This window comes from Amphiura filiformis, chromosome 20 (assembly GCF_039555335.1).
Source record: "Amphiura filiformis chromosome 20, Afil_fr2py, whole genome shotgun sequence".
Classification (NCBI taxonomy): Eukaryota; Metazoa; Echinodermata; class Ophiuroidea; order Amphilepidida; family Amphiuridae; genus Amphiura; species Amphiura filiformis.
Window position 1 is genome coordinate 3,655,302 of NC_092647.1, and position 16,576 is coordinate 3,671,877.

At 36.2% G+C, this 16,576-nt stretch overlaps 1 protein-coding gene across 1 annotated transcript in view; it reads right to left on the minus strand.

The window, feature by feature from the left end:
• LOC140142649 (unconventional myosin-Va-like) overlaps nucleotides 1–16,576 on the minus strand; it is a 281,256-nt gene that overhangs the window by 45,422 nt on the left and 219,258 nt on the right. Inside the window, exons 29-30 of the mRNA XM_072164650.1 lie at nucleotides 15,681–15,796; nucleotides 7,212–7,313 (exon numbers count right to left, since the gene is read on the minus strand). Of these exons, the coding sequence (XP_072020751.1) occupies nucleotides 7,212–7,313; nucleotides 15,681–15,796 (218 nt within the window). The remainder of the gene's footprint in view (nucleotides 1–7,211; nucleotides 7,314–15,680; nucleotides 15,797–16,576) is intronic.

The window sequence follows — 16,576 nt, forward strand, 5'->3', positions numbered from 1 at the left end:
AGCGTATCATTTTTTGGTGGTTTGGATCACATCAGATTGCATGTCAGTATTAATTTGTCTGATATTTTTCAGTGTGTATTACAGGTTGGACAGTGTGTCTTGATTGATTTGGATTATAGAACTTGCATAAAGCGACTGATTAAAAACTTGTTTTTTTCTTTAGTGCTTATTCCCAACTAATAATAGTGCAGATCATATAGCTTTATAAGCTTAAGACTGTTTTTCAAAGAACAAAATATTACTTGATTGGATGTAGCTTGTTTACTTCTCTGCTTTTTTCACACATTTCTTGTTTAATTCTCTCCTTGCAGATAATAAGCCCAAACTTGGTTTAATAAAATTCAGTCTTAAAATTTCTTAATTTTTGGTCTTAAGAAAACACCATAAAGCACATCAAAATGACATGGCAAGATAAGACAATGCCAGACAAGGCAACATATATGAGAGTGGTCCTAAATAGATTTTAAAATAATTGTTTGGGTAACATATTGGCAAACTTTTCTTCCATTTAATTTGGGCACACTTGCACACAGACACCCCTGCACCTTGCGTGAGGGCACGCCCAACTATGCACATAAACAAGTACCCACCGACAACACGAACACCCACACCCAACATCCATACATGCACACACCCAAACAATGACTATATTTGAAGTTTAAATCAATGTCTGACATATGCACGATACTATTCCGTCCATGGACGCAAAGAGGAAGCACAGGGGACGTACCATTGGGAATTATACGGAACATGGTGGAAACATTAAGCTCAAACTCTCTGCGCTATCTCAAAGGATTTGGCTCTTCCCGTTAAAAGCCACACACCCCCTGTGGAAGATATGACCTTAATCTCCCACATAGGGAGTGTGAATATCAAACGGTGTTTCGTGACTCCATTTGAAGTCTACCCACCCTGTGCAGGAGATTAAGGTCATGTCTTCCACAGGGGTGTATGGATTTCAAATGGAATGGCGCATTTGACGAAAGACATTGTTGCTCTCACTACCGTAACAAAGTCTGCATCTGGTAAATGCAACTTTCATCAAATGTTTCATATTTTATGCTCATTTTATCAAAATCATAAAGCTATGTTAGATTTTACTTTTGATTTTGAATGACTTGAATCCGCAAAAAAACAAAATTAATATTGCACATATTCTTAGATTCTGATCTCAAGATATTCTATAGATGGATTGGATGCAATAAGACACCACTCATGACAGAGTCATTCTCATTTTAAATAAAATTCTGTCCTCCCGGAGGCCTCCACGAGGCAATTCGCATGACATTACATCATTTTTGAACAAATGGTAGGTATGAATGGTTGTGGAATCGAGCTAGAGACCTGTCGCTCTGTCATCTTTGAACTGTCCTTGAACATGGTTGCCATTTCAAATGTAATACAATTCCGGTTGATTGATTGCATCTATAGGTTCTATAGAGTGAGCAACAGCCAATTTATATCTTATCCGCATTTTCAGAAGAAATTTGATGGATTGGCCATTCCTCTCTAAGTTGTGTTACTATTATTCTTCGCATGTTACCCCTCAAAAAGGTTCTAACCTCTACCAAACTCTAGGTATGAATGACCTTATACATTAACTGCATATCTTCAGCACGAAAATGATATTCAAAATATTAAAATAGATTTTAATTATGAAAATTTATAAGCGTTATGTAGTATGTCACTTTTACCAAGAGGAAATAGTAATGAATGTCCACAATGACCACATATCTGTGCATCGTATCATGGGAATACTCTACAGATGTGGTTTAGGAACGGGTCCTGTAAACTAAAGGTCCTGGGTTTGTTTTCTACATACCATAATTTTCCTGTTTTCTACTTAAATATTTTTCTTTTGACTTTGAAAATGTCGGAAAATATTAAAAATCAGAAGTTGCTTTGGTCTATACAAAAAGCATAATACAAATATTAAATAACAGTGATACAATCATGCACCACATTCTGTCGTCTGCTTCACACACTGTCGTATCTGAAAAGGCTGCCTTTTGTGAATTTTTATTATTGTCATCTAATTGTGATGAGATACACAGTAAAATTAACTTTATATATCATATTGTGAGGTATTATCACAATATTACAACTTCATGTCCATTCAGCATGCTGAAATATAAAATAATATGAAATACAACAATGATAATAAAATTGACACAAGGCAGCCTTTTGAGACACAACAGTATGTGATGCAGACAACGATTTTACAACACATAAGACTGTAAAGACGAGATGTTAGACAAAAGTTGGACAAAGCGAACCTGAAGCAGACTATATAAACATGTAAATGTCTTACAAGACAAAATGAAATTCCCAATATATCACATTAAACATGTGCATAACATAATCCCAAAGAGAAAAAATTTCATTCAAAAATGCATTTCAAACATTGTTCTTAAATATCCCAGAAATATCAAATGTACATTAGTAAACCTTAACATGGAATAATATTTTGTTAATAAGTAAAACGTGTCAGTAAACAGTAAGTAAAATATTTGTTGAAAAGTGCTACAAAATTATACAGTAATGAAAATGATCAAAGTTAGTAAAATATTTTCTGAAATGTAAAATTATGATGAGATGAATGTGAATATAAAGTGATGTTAATCTTGCAACAGTCTTGTGGTTCACCCTTGATATGTCTAAGTCAATCCAGCACAAACTAGACTAAAATGATATGAAGTGAGTTAATAAATAAATAAGATACCACACCACAAAATAAATTCATGCCTATCCATGTCTGATGGTTTTTTTAATTAAATCAAACAGGTCGAAATGGTGTTAGGGATGCTCTGCTGGTAACTTACACAATATCCAGCAATCAAAAGAACAAAAAGTTTTAGGTACATCTATGTTTTATACAAAGGTATGGAAGAGAGTAACGTATGGCCGTATTTTAAATAAAAATCCCTTTAAAAGGGAGTACACAGGCCACATGGAGGTTACATGACTGCCTCCACCCCTGGCTATGCCATTGTTTGGTAGACATAATACTGTCTATAACTGCGAGGAGGGCTTGTTTCCAACCCATTTTCCGAAGGGGCATTATTCTTTTTAAAATAGATGCTATGACTAGTGCTGTGAATCCCTTTTGTAAATCTGCTTGGTATGCCATTAAAGATTTCAAAGCATCAAAAGAAGCTTAAAGCATGAGAAGATGCTTTCTTCTTGTTTTTCTTCAACCAGCAAAACGATTAGGACTGTTATTTTGTGGTGTGTACAACTACTGTAAAAGTAGAAATTTTCGCCAGTTTTTATTTTCGCGATTTTATGTCCATAAAATCGCGAAAATAAAAACTCGCGAAAATAACCTTTTGCATTAGGTTTCTATTGTATCAATATCAAAACCGCGAAATTTAATTCTCGCGCAATTGACAAAATCTTCAAAATCGCGAAAATATCTTCTCGCGAAAATATTGACTTTTACAGTATAATACAGTCAGGCGTATAGTTGGAAAACTACAAAATGCTGAAAATATAATCCTATAAATGCATTAATATTATGTTACTTAAATGAGTATAATAGTGTACAGAAAGTGTTCATTATTCTGACATTATCGATCACTGAAACACATGCATAAATTTCTTCAGTATGCTAAAAAAATAACCAAATTTAATTATTCTTTTTTTTAATTGATTCAATTTATTCCTAGCACACAATGATGCTTTAAATAGGGGGCTATTCCGGTTGAAATCCATACACCCACTATAGAAGACATAACCTTCTAAGCAGGGAGTACAAATTTCAAATGGGGTTACCTAAACGGGTGACTCCATTTGAAATCTATACTCCTTATGTGTGTTATGTGTGAGATTGATGTCATGTCTTCCATAGGGGGTGTATGAATTTCAACTGGAATAGCCTGCAGCCACCCTATGTTTCTCCTAGTTTAAGTATGTAAATATGTTTAGGTGTTATCATAAATTGTTCGACAAATCAATTTTTCCCAGGTTGTAATCATACTATGTTAACAATACCACAAATGGTAAGATAGCATAATAGTATATTTTCCCATCTGATTTGAAAGTACAGGGAGGGAAAACACTCATGCAACACTAGTAAGATGCAACTTCAAATCCACTCCCAGGTGCATCAAAATACCCTCACAAAAAAGTGCAACTATGAAATCAACAAATTCAAATCTAGAAATGCTGTTATAATATATACCGTACACTGAGTCACTCCCATGATTAGGGACATAACACACCCACGCCATACTCTCCATGTATTGTGCTATTAGTGCTACCAGAATGTTAAAGATCATGAATGTGCGGGATGACAGAAGCCCTTACTTTTAATGGTGATTGCAAATATCAAAATCCTCATTCAATACAATTTTTTTGGGGTTAAGGGGGTACTACACCCATGGCCAATTTTGTGCCTATTTTTGCATTTTTCTCAAATATTATAGCACATTTGTGACAAGTTAGATGTGCATATTATAGGGGCAAGGACTACAACTACTGTACTGAAAATTCAGCAACTCAAAGCAAGTAGTTATTGATTTATTGATCAAATATTGGTTTTCCTCATTTTTGACTGTAACTCCACAACTGTTGTCTGTGCTGAAATAAAATATCCAGTGTAGTAGTTGTAGTCCTTGCCCCTATAATATACATATCTTACTTGTCCCCAATGCTCTATAATTTTTGAGAAAAAATGCCAAAATAGGTACAAAATTGTGCAGGGGTGTAGTACCCCATTAAAACTTTGTAAGCCATTTCCAGCTGTGGAGTCCTTTTTGTGTAATTTATCTCAGTCCTATCCTGAATTTTCTTTCTCTTGATCCACACACTTGAGAGCAAAACTGTTCACTAGATTTCTTTGAAGTGACCCTTTCCATTTGACCTATTTACCTTCATGTCAATTGTGTTCTTGCAACGCCATCAAGCCCAGCCTTAGTAATTTTCTTGAGCCTATAGACCCATAAGGATCCGAGCACGTTTCCACACAGAAATCAGGACCCAAGTATGTTTCTACACAGAACCAAGAACAATTCCACCACTGAGGTTTGTTGCTGTTAAGTTTTATGCCACTTATTGCCAAAACAAGTATTAGGCCTACCTATGCCTTACAAATCATATCAAATGTTCTGAGAACTATAGATTTGATGATAGTTGATATATCAGAGTTTCATTTTGAATAATATAATAGAAACAAAAAATGTGTATAAAATGAGCAAGCACATTACTTGAGACCATCTCTCTCACTTCAAAAGGGAGTTGTTTTGCAATCTCTCTATACTGCTGTTCTTAAGCCCTTTCCAACGAACAAACATGTGAGTTGATCAATCTTTTCTCACATGATTGATGTACTTCAGGAAACACGTTTAATTTTTCACCCTCACACTGATCATATCTACAACAAAAGGATATTGCACTGCCATATACAATTAGAATTTACAAGACCTGAGAATTTACAAGACCTGGACAAATATAAAAGCTATTTTTCAAATATTGCTAAAAAATCACCAACTCCTAAATTGACTCCCACACACTTGAGTACTAACTGAAAGACCCTAATGCAATTTCTTAAGTTGAAAAAATAAAACCATCAATATAATATTTTACACATCTCTGTGTATAAGTCAACAATGAACTATGAAGTTGAGAATGAGGATGTTGGGTAAATCGGGGTATTCCATTTAAAATCCACACTACCCCTGCGGAAGATTTAGCTAAAGTCTGCCACAGAGGGAGTATCAATTTTGAATAGAATACAGGATAATGGGTAACTTCCATTCGAAATACATGTACTCACTTCAGTTGTGGAAGATAAAGGTAAAACCACAATACAGGGGGAGTATAGGTTTCAAAATGATTAACTCTGACCAATTATTTTTGAAAAACATACTTCCCCTGTGGAAGACATTTCCATAATCTTCCATAGGGGGAGTGTGGATTTTAAATGGAATGGTCCAATGTGGATGTTAGTGCTGTTCTAGCAGTGGAAAGAAAGATGGAATGGTTAATTGAAAACAAGTGTCTTGATTGAGTCTACGATACTTCAAACATACTACGATACTTAAATCATATCAGTCCTATACCAGTGGTGCAGTTGCTGAAACCATTTTGAGCTTACAAACCACTGAAAAGTTGCCAAATTATTCAGGGAATCATTGTTTTCAATGCAACAAAAACATGGGCAAGTTTCATGGATATCGATTTTGAAAATCTACAACCAAATAACTGTCCAAAATTGTGGTAAAAATATTGCAAAATCAGGTATGCAAACGCAGGTAGGAAAGAATGGACTTGTGCTGCAGATTTATCAGTTGAGTAGCAGGCACCTAACCCTGGGCCACACCCATGCATGCTAACACCAAGGCAAAGCTACAAGTGTCCTTCATCTTAACTAACATGAAATTGGTGTGAAGGTTTTCACTGATTAAGTAGCTTGGAATAGAGTATACATTGTACACATTCGCTTGAGGTCTTCTATATTCAGGCTAATTTTATGCCTGCTAACATAACAGATTACCTAAAACTAACAGTGATATCGTGTGTGCATCTATGCGACGTCTAAGTGAATGCATGTATACGCCAGCGCATCGATTAGAGCGAACGCTAGCAATCATGAGCTGCGCCCAATGAAATGTGCACTGACGTCACTGCCACATCAGGGTGGAAAATGGAGTAGGAGCCAAATTCACAAAGACGTCAAAAACATCTTGGGTAATTATCATAACTCATCATAGGAGTTCAGACCAATCACAACTTACATCATGGATTCAAGACACAAAGGATGTATATAGCAAGTTTTTGTGGAATGCTGGTATCATGGTTCTGCTTCCACAAATGGAGTTCCAGAAGGCATGTCCAGAAATTTGCAATCCAGCGGGGGTGAAATGTGCTGATTTTTTGAATTTTTTGACATCATCTCAGAGGCTTGGGTTCCTAGAATGCATATCTCAGGGGCTTGGGTTCCTAGAATGCATTACCAATGCTGCAATACACAAATTAAACTGGACAAAATGTTGCATAAATATGTGATAAAATATCATAGACCCAATCAAGACACTCTATTAATAAAAACTGCAAATGATTATAATAATATGAATGTGATGCATAACGGATTACAAATGGCTTAGCAAACTAAAAAAATATAGTAAAGTAAACATAAGCATTAAAGACCGCTGCCCTCATCCACCACAGGGTGGCGCTGTGCCGACGTGTCTGGAAGAATAAGTACTCACATCTGTCCGACTTGCATGTCATTATGAGTTTGCGCCAAAGAGCCGTATTTGTGTACTGTGTCTTGTAAGCTAGATTGACTGGCAGAGAGTGCGGCAAATAAGCTGTGAGGGGCAAACAAACGAATAAACAAACGAAAAGACAGACAAAAATGGACCGCACAAACGCCACGCACAAAGGGACAACAAATGAAAAGACATAAAAAAGCAATGGGTCAATAGGTTTTATACATGGGTGAAGGTTTTAAAATAAGAAAAGAAAAAGCTGTGATTGCTAGATAATAAGTTAACATAATTATCGTACGTCCTAGCCTCGTGAGGATGAATTAAATATGATGCGTTTATTTTTAATTGCCCTCTATAACCCTCGTATGAATAAATACTAGTACTAACTGCAACAAATTAGTAGTATTTAAATAACTTTTATCTACAATTTTGAATCTAGAATTACAAAGTTGGTCACTATTCTAGTCCCAGCCATATGTATTAAAAAATATTATGATTTATGGTTTGCATCTCAATGGCTTTTATTTTCAGAATTGCTTAGATGGTTAAAATATTCTCCTTGAAGGATTGAAATGTACTGACTTTCACTTAAGATTCAATGTTGCCCTTATAGACATAAACAAATGTACAACAATTGAACATATGTTGAAAAACATTCAATGTGTATATTCATTACATGAAATAAAACATACTGATATTATTATTTATTATTATTATTTATCATGTTGGTATGAAATACAACATCACATGTGACCACAACCCTTTATAACAACCACTTACCTAGGGCGCCCTCAATTTAAGGCTCAATGATACATGTACTTACGTAAGCGTTGTACAATCTAAGTACAAGAACATGTACACCTACATTTGTGGATGTTAAACATATAACGTACTACGCACTCATGGCACTATGAGTTCATTCATAAAACTAAGTTCCGATAAATCTCGGGGATAGATCCATAGGCACAGCTTACGTAAAATCAGTACGCCTTAAATTGAGGGCACCCTAGATAAACATGGTTGTCACGCATAGGTGGCTAACGGCCATGTGACATTTTGAGAGACATGATATGCACATAAAATATTAAAACAAGATGGACAAAACCTAACAAATTTATCAACAAAATTGTCAAGTTATTAAAACAATTGATTTGTTATAATTAGTAAACTTTGTGATTTTTAACTAGATTTAAACAAAAATCAAACAAACATGTTATTATAATAAGCACCAAAGTTTCAACGGGTGTGCCATTGGATTGAAAAGGTTGTTGTGCTTTCGGTAGTTGTGACTCCGGAAGAAGTTACAAATCGCACATGATGAAAGCTAGACATTGTTTTCAAGGGGCAATTCCAGCTGAAATCCACATACCCCCTGTGTAAGACATGACCATAATATTCCACACTGGTAGTGTAGATATCAAATGGAGTCACTCGTTTAGGTAACCCCATTTGAAATTCACACTCACTGTGTGAGAGATTAAGGTCATGTCTTCCACAGGGGGTGTATGGATTTGAATTGTAATAGCCAACAGCACACCGTTGAAACCTTATTGCCTACTTATGTTATTATTATGCTTTAGTCTTTGTTACAAGTTGCAGTAAGTGGTTTGACATTTCCAATTTCTAAAATTCCTTGCAACAGTCACAAATGAATGAGCGTACCAATTTACAGATTTTCTCTCATTTTTCTGCATCTTTAAATTAAAAATTTCTCTGATGTTTGCACCATCAGCCATGTTAATTTCAAATAGCATACTGCATAGTAATAGTAAACATGTTTACTCTAAGTTATAGTTATGAAATCAATAGGATGTTAATCAGATGTTATTGACTGAAATTATTATTAAAAGATGAGGAAAAACAATTTAAACATGTTCAGGATGACTCAAAAATATTAGTTTTATGTGGAATCCAACTTGATCAATAATCACAATTTATATGCAATTTTGACATAACCCTCCATTGCATTATCGCATGTTTTTAATTTGTATAACTTTGGTAAATAAAAACTGAAACTGATAAATGGACAATTGTCAAAAACCATCTTCAGACACCCAGTAACATTTACTTAGAAGTTGAAAACCACAAAAAACAAACTTATGAGTAGTGCTAGAAGGAAAGATTGTTACAGGTCAACATTGTCAAATGTGATGTACTCCCTATTCCACAAAAATGCAGCACTATTTTTTGGGGATTCAAAAAATATTATGAAGGATTAGGATTTAGGCATGCTTCATTTGGCAAAACAGGATAATATTTTTTTTATCCCAAAAAATTAGTGCTATCTTTTTCTGGAATAGTGAGTAGAACCCCCTCCTCCACCACTGGAAAGAAAGTCACCCATCATGTGTTCTAAAGTAATGATAGAAAGTGTTCATTTTAAACACCCAATATACATGGTGCATCTCTATTGTGCCGCCTTTGTATTGTGCCTTTACTGCAGCAGTATGAATTGAAATGGGAATTGGATATGGTGGTATTGATTACAGCTCTGATTTTTGCTTGGTTGCGTGTTTTATTTATGGATATGATGTGATTTCTATTGATTTGTGTAGCTTTGGACAAAAATAGAAGTACATATCGAGTGTTCAGAACCAGAAAGCAGTAACTCACTATGACCAGCTCTCACGGCAACAACTCTCTAGTCCGAAGGTTCTCTAGTCCGAAGGCTCCTTAGTCCGAAGGTTCACTAGTTCGAACATGAAATTTACCATTCACTAGTCTGAATGCTGAAAAAGGTTCGGGTTCTCTAGTCCAAATATAGAATAAGGCTCGCTAACCCTAAACTCTAACCCTTATTCTATATTCGGACTAGAGAACCTTCGGATTAGTGAACTTAATTTGGTTTTCGGACTAGTGACCCTTTGGACTAGAGAACCTTCAGACTAGCGACCCTTTAGACTAGAGAGAAGTCACAGCTCTCACAAAATGAGCATAAAGGCAGCACAATAACTTTCTGAGATAGTCCAGATTTTAAATACTTATTTTAAACCTTCAACTTCATACCAAACATGTTAGAATGGCTCCTTGCTTTGGTCTTCAAAAATCAACATTTCCTCCAAAATTTCTTTTGTTTCTATTGAATTTTTTCATGATTAGTGGACTGTATCTTCTACAGACCACTTGATATCATTGTTTATCAACAAAGGTGAGGGCCTGGTCTATTGATATGCTTGAATGAACCGCTACACTGTTCAATGGCTTTCTTGTACCATATGAAAGTGGTGGGCGATTTAAAATGCACGTGCCCTGAGCAAACTATGATGCATACGCACACCGCAGGGCAAAAAACAATGGAAATTGCTATCATATGCGCGCATACTGCAGGGGAATGACGTCACATGTCAAGTGGTCTTTAGTGTCCTGGCGACTTTATGCTCATTTTGTGGGTTCAAGTGATCCTGAATTAAGGCTTTCTGGCTCTCAACCCTCGATATACTGTGAGATATTACATCAGCTTGTAGTGACCTACCAATTCCAATTTTAGTTCCAATCAAGTTTTTTCATTATTTGATTGACCAACAGAAGGTTTGTGTAGCTTACAGTCAGTTCAAAAGACTAGGGCGTAAATCTATGACTGCTGTAATCCACTCGAGTGTTGTTTTGATATGCACAGCAAAAGTAACAATCAGCCTTGAATTTTCTTGAATGACCATTGTACTAGTAAGTAAAAAGCCCTAAACAAGCAACATTCAACAAACAAATAATAAAGCTTCATCAAATGGGACTGCCTGTGTTAAAAATATGACCACCTAAATAAGCCTTTCATATTTAGCCGTAAAATTTTAGAATAATGTCCTTTTCACAATAATACTATCATATTCCTGAAGTGTTACAGCTAACAACCATTTCTGTCAAGCAAATCTGGAAAAAATTGTTTCGTAGACAGAATGGGAGACTTGTCCCATTAGGCCTAAGCATGGCCTACATAACTTACTAAAACCATATCAAATAGCACTTTGAGACTACCGTGGACATGTGCGATTTATTAGTTTGATAGTGCGGTTTTATTTCATATGCTACTAAGTTTGATAAATTAGTGATTAAAAGTGCCATGGCTTTAACATTGGGGGATGTGAGAATTTCCCTGTTTGGGGTCAAGCAACATACTCTGGTGCCAACCCCAGACAAACGAGAACCTAGACCAATGACTTTTACTCGCGTAGTGAAGCCGACACTGCTTAGCAACGAATTTGACAAGGGCGCATACCGGACACAAACAAGCAGACATGTTCGCCTATGGAACATGTTGCATTTGACGAGGTGTTAACGGCGCAGTAATCACGCAAACGAGCGCGTCAAACATGTATGCGATATTTCTCCGTGCCTAGTAACCCCGTCAATCCGTCAATATCACCTTGGATACGGGGCTTCACCTCCCGCTGTGGTAAAGGATGGGCAGTAATAGGTCTAGGTGGTATGTCTATGGTGCCAACCATATAATTGAGGTGTATTAGAGTTCCCTACATGGGATCAAGGGAAGTGAAGGAAATATGAATACTTTGGTGCCATGGCTTTAACATTTGTGATGTGAGAGTTTCCCTACATGAAATCAAGGGAAGTGAAGGAAATATGAATACTTTGGTGCCATGGCTTTAACATTTGTGATGTGAGAGTTTCCCTACATGAAATCAAGGGAAGTGAAGGAAATATGAATACTTTGGTGCCATGGCTTTAACATTTGTGATGTGAGAGTTTCCCTACATGAAATCAAGGGAAGTGAAGGAAATATGAATACTTTGGTGCCATGGCTTTAACATTTGTGATGTGAGAGTTTCCCTACATGAAATCAAGGGAAGTGAAGGAAATATGAATACTTTGGTGCCATGGCTTTAACATTTGTGATGTGAGAGTTTCCCTACATGAAATCAAGGGAAGTGAAGGAAATATGAATACTTTGGTGCCATGGCTTTAACATTTGTGATGTGAGAGTTTCCCTACATGAAATCAAGGGAAGTGAAGGAAATATGAATACTTTGGTGCCATGGCTTTAACATTTGTGATGTGAGAGTTTCCAGGGAGGTGAAGGAAAGGACATTCTTAGTCAGTGGGAGTGGTCTAGTTCGTAGACACATTTCTGATTGGACAATCGCATGATTTCGGGTGCCGTCTATCAGGCCGTAGACGACCCCACGTCATCATGCGTCTTGATAATGCGTAACATGCGTGTAGAGGTGCGCGTATGTATCGCGCTGGATGCGTATACTAGTGCGGAATATGCGAACGCGCTTAGCAGTACGCGCAACAGAATACGTGAAGTTGTAAACAAGTTTCGCTTCATTTTATAATGAGGGAGTTTTATGACGGTAACTTAGTTTTTGCTTAAAAATTGTTGACAGTTATTAAAATAATATTTAACTGACTAAGAATGAGAATAAACGATAGGAATTTTTATTTTGCCTATCCTCTACTTATGATAGACGACAGGCAGGTCCAATATTTTTATCGTAGTGGATGCCGGCTGTGCCGGCATCCACTACTCAAAATATTGGACCTGCCTGTCGCCTATCACACTGGCACGGTAGAGGATAGGCAAAATAAAAATTCCTATCGCTTATTCTCTAAATCCTAACATATGGCCAATTATATTGAGGGGTGTGAGAGTTTCCCCATATTGAATCAAGGGAAGTCAAGTAAATGGGAATACTTTATTGCCAATCAAAATTGAGGGATGTGAAGGGTTCCCTACATGGAATCAAGGGAAGTGAGGGAAATATGAATACTTTGGTGCCATGGCTTTAACATTTGGAGATGTGAGAGTTTCCTTACATAGGATTGAGGGAGGTGGAGAAAATGGCCATCCTGTGTGGCCAATTATATTGTGAGGTGTGAGAGTTCCTTATAAGGGACCATTGGAAGTGAAAGAATGGGAATACTCTGGTGCCAACCACATTGAGGGACATGAGAGTTTCCCTATATGGGACCAAGGGAAGGGAAGGAAATGCAAATTGATGGTGCCAATCACATTGAAGGTGCCAATCAAATTGAAGGGTGTGATGGGTTCCCTATATGAGATCAAGGGAAGTGAAGGAAATGGGAATATATGGTGCTAGTCACATTCAGGGGTGTGAGGGTTCCCTATATGGAATAAAAGGAAGTGATGGAAACCGTAATACAATCTTACTTTGATAAACTCCAAGATCGCTTCCTTGGTTGATGTTCCCCAGGTCTGGGTGATGGTGGTAGGGAAGGGCTTACATGCTTGGTGAAAGGTTCTTCAGATCTGCTCAAATGTGAGTTTTTTTGGTATGGGACAATATTGATAATATTAAAATTAGATGTCATATGCTATATTCTTATTCAGTTGGTGTGTCTTGTCAAGAATATGTACAATTTGATTGGTGGTTTCAGCTCTACATTATAACACGATAGTGGAGAGTCATTATAATATTAGATGTTTGTGATGGTTTCATTCATTAAAAACAACGGGCATGTCCTCACAAAAGTAACTTTAGTTTTTCTGGAAAAAACAATTTTACTTTATTATACTTAAACTGAATAAGAATGAGAATAAAAGATGGGATTTTGTCTTTTGTTATAGTGCTCAAAATATTGGCCAGACCATCCATTATGACACATAATTGGATAGGCAAAAGACAAAATCCTATCTTTTATTCTCTAAATCTAGTTTTAGGCTCCATCACTTTTAGTATGCTACCGTGCAGTTATATATTATTCCAGACAAAGAGAACGAGGGTTAGCACTAGTGCTTGGTGGTCCCATTTTATCCTTCTTTGGTTTAGTTCTTAGTTGAATGGACAAATTTGTAAGTAACGCTCTTGTAAAAAGGCACTTTACCGATACGCTGTATGCAAATTAGTGGTATACAACATGCTAAAAACCTAATTACTCTCAAAAGGTTTGAATTCAACCATATCGATCGGGGGAATGGCTGGGGTTGTTTCTACTAAGTTAGACATAATGGTTTGACTGGTGTTCACCGCTGTAAAACACTCTCAGTAGATACATAATATGACTAGATTTTATTAAGTCTCCCCCCTCCCCTACCTTTGCCTTGCTCTCACACTTTGCAAATCCAATCCACCCATACCCCCCTACTTGCACCAAAAGGTTTATTTTAAAGTTAATTCATGTAAGTACAAGAATATAGTTTAGTAACACCATATCATCATGCATGCATATCTAAATTCTAAGTCAACAGTTTCATTTAACAAGAGAAACAATAACAAGGAATATAAATTGGTTAATTTATTACAAATCACCACTGTGTAACACAGATAGGACACTGTTAAAAAAAGGAAATCAATTGCTTTTAGACTAACAAACTATTTTGAGTAAACATAATTTTATTTCATCTGCTTCTAAGTTTTAAAAGTTCTTCCTACTCTATTCTTAAAAGAGATGAGAGCAATATTTTACATAAATATCCAAACATAAAATACTGCACATAATCAAATATCTTCAGGTACAATATCACAACAACAACAACAACAACAACAACAACAACAACAACAACAACAACAACAACAACAACAACAACCAAATCACAGTAACGACCGTCTCTTATAGTAACTACTTAATATGGTAACATGTTTCACACGAGCAGAACTTGGTTTTACATTTGAGAAGTTTGCACCAGTTTGTACTTTGAGCATCTTCTTCAACGGTACCTAAAAAAAGTTTTGAATTAATTCTTTTACTTGTCAAACTTGCTACTTTGTGATTTTAACGACTGGATGACTGAGAGCATTCACTATTTAGTACCTAAGAGTATGAGCCTGGGTTTGGATTCTCATTCATTTTGACACTTGCAAGAACGAGCAGAGATATTTAAATTTGTTGTATTGGGCCATTCCATTTAAAATTCACACTACCCCTACAGGGGGGAGTATGAATTTCAAATGGAATGAACATATTAGTCAGCTCCATTTGAAACTCACCCTCCCTCTTTGGATGATTCACCTTGAATCTCTCTCAGAGGGTGTATGAAATTCAAATGGAGCTGCCGAATGTGTTCATTCTATTTGAAATTCATACTCCCCCTGTGGAAGATATTCCCAAAATCTTCCACATGGGGATTGTGGATTTGAAATGGAATAGCCTATTGGCTGCTAAGATCTATGGTAATTTGTTACAAACTCAAAATCAAGTTAACTGCACATTCATGGTCATACAAACTTCTCAAGGATATGATCAATTTTGCTCAGGTGAAACATGAAGCACATAAACTGAAGCACAGGATAAACAAGATGAATTTGATTTGAGAAAAACACACAATAACCATAAAAAAAACTCTTAGGAATAATGTGGATATGCTGAAAGAAATTAAAATGATTTTTGTTTGAAAATGACAAATGCTGCACATGTTGTGACCATGTTTGTGTGTACAATAAATGTTTTTGTGTGAATATACATTAAATGAGTAATGTACTGATCTGACGATTGATCACAACATGTTTACAACAAAATTAAACAGTAATAACAAATCAAAGTATGGTAACTTACTGATTGGTCATCTTGAGTGACTTGTACGCCATCTGAAGACCGCCATCCTTTGACATCTCTTCCACCTCTGGACTGAGATCGGGGAGGAGGTCCACATCCGTGTTGATTCCGACATCCTGGATACCATGTCAAGGGATGGAAGAAAAGGTGATACCATCAGTGATCTCAAACATGACGATGGAATTGCTCAATTTATATTTTTTTGCAAGTTCATGTGGATATAATTCTATGTGACATTTTACCCTTGAACATGGATAAAGCAAATCATTCAATATAAAGTCTACACCTACAAGGCTTTATCCATTTTCAAGGGCCAAAAGTAAATATGAGGTGTTTCCTGCATGTACTTTTGGCCCTTGACCATGGATGAAGCAACCTCTTCAATATAAAGTCTACACCTACACGGCTTTATCCATGTTCAAGGGCCAAAAGTACATATGAGGTTTTTCCTGCCCAGTGACGATACAGTGATCAGTATTTTGATGTGTACTGATGTTAAACTTGATAGATGAATGATAGAATCGTTTCCTCGATATTTGTGACTTGCACTATTTTTTGACTTGGTCTCAAAATAAACACAGATTTAAAAAGGAGTCTTAGTTTGTAAGATGTTAACAAATTTTGTCAGATTTTGTTTGTTTTGACAGGTGGAAGACATATCTGTACAAATTCTCAAGAGTATGCACACTTCTGCACCCCCCCACACACACACGCAGCCAGAATATCATTTGCAGAGAATACGTCAAAAGATATATGACTGACATTTCTTATGTGTTTTCCTAATTTCTTTCATTTATTTTTGCACAAACTATCAGTATATTTGATGACATAAAGACATACAGTTCAAGTTTAATATTGACCACATCCTTTAGCCTAACTTGTCATCAAGATTGAAA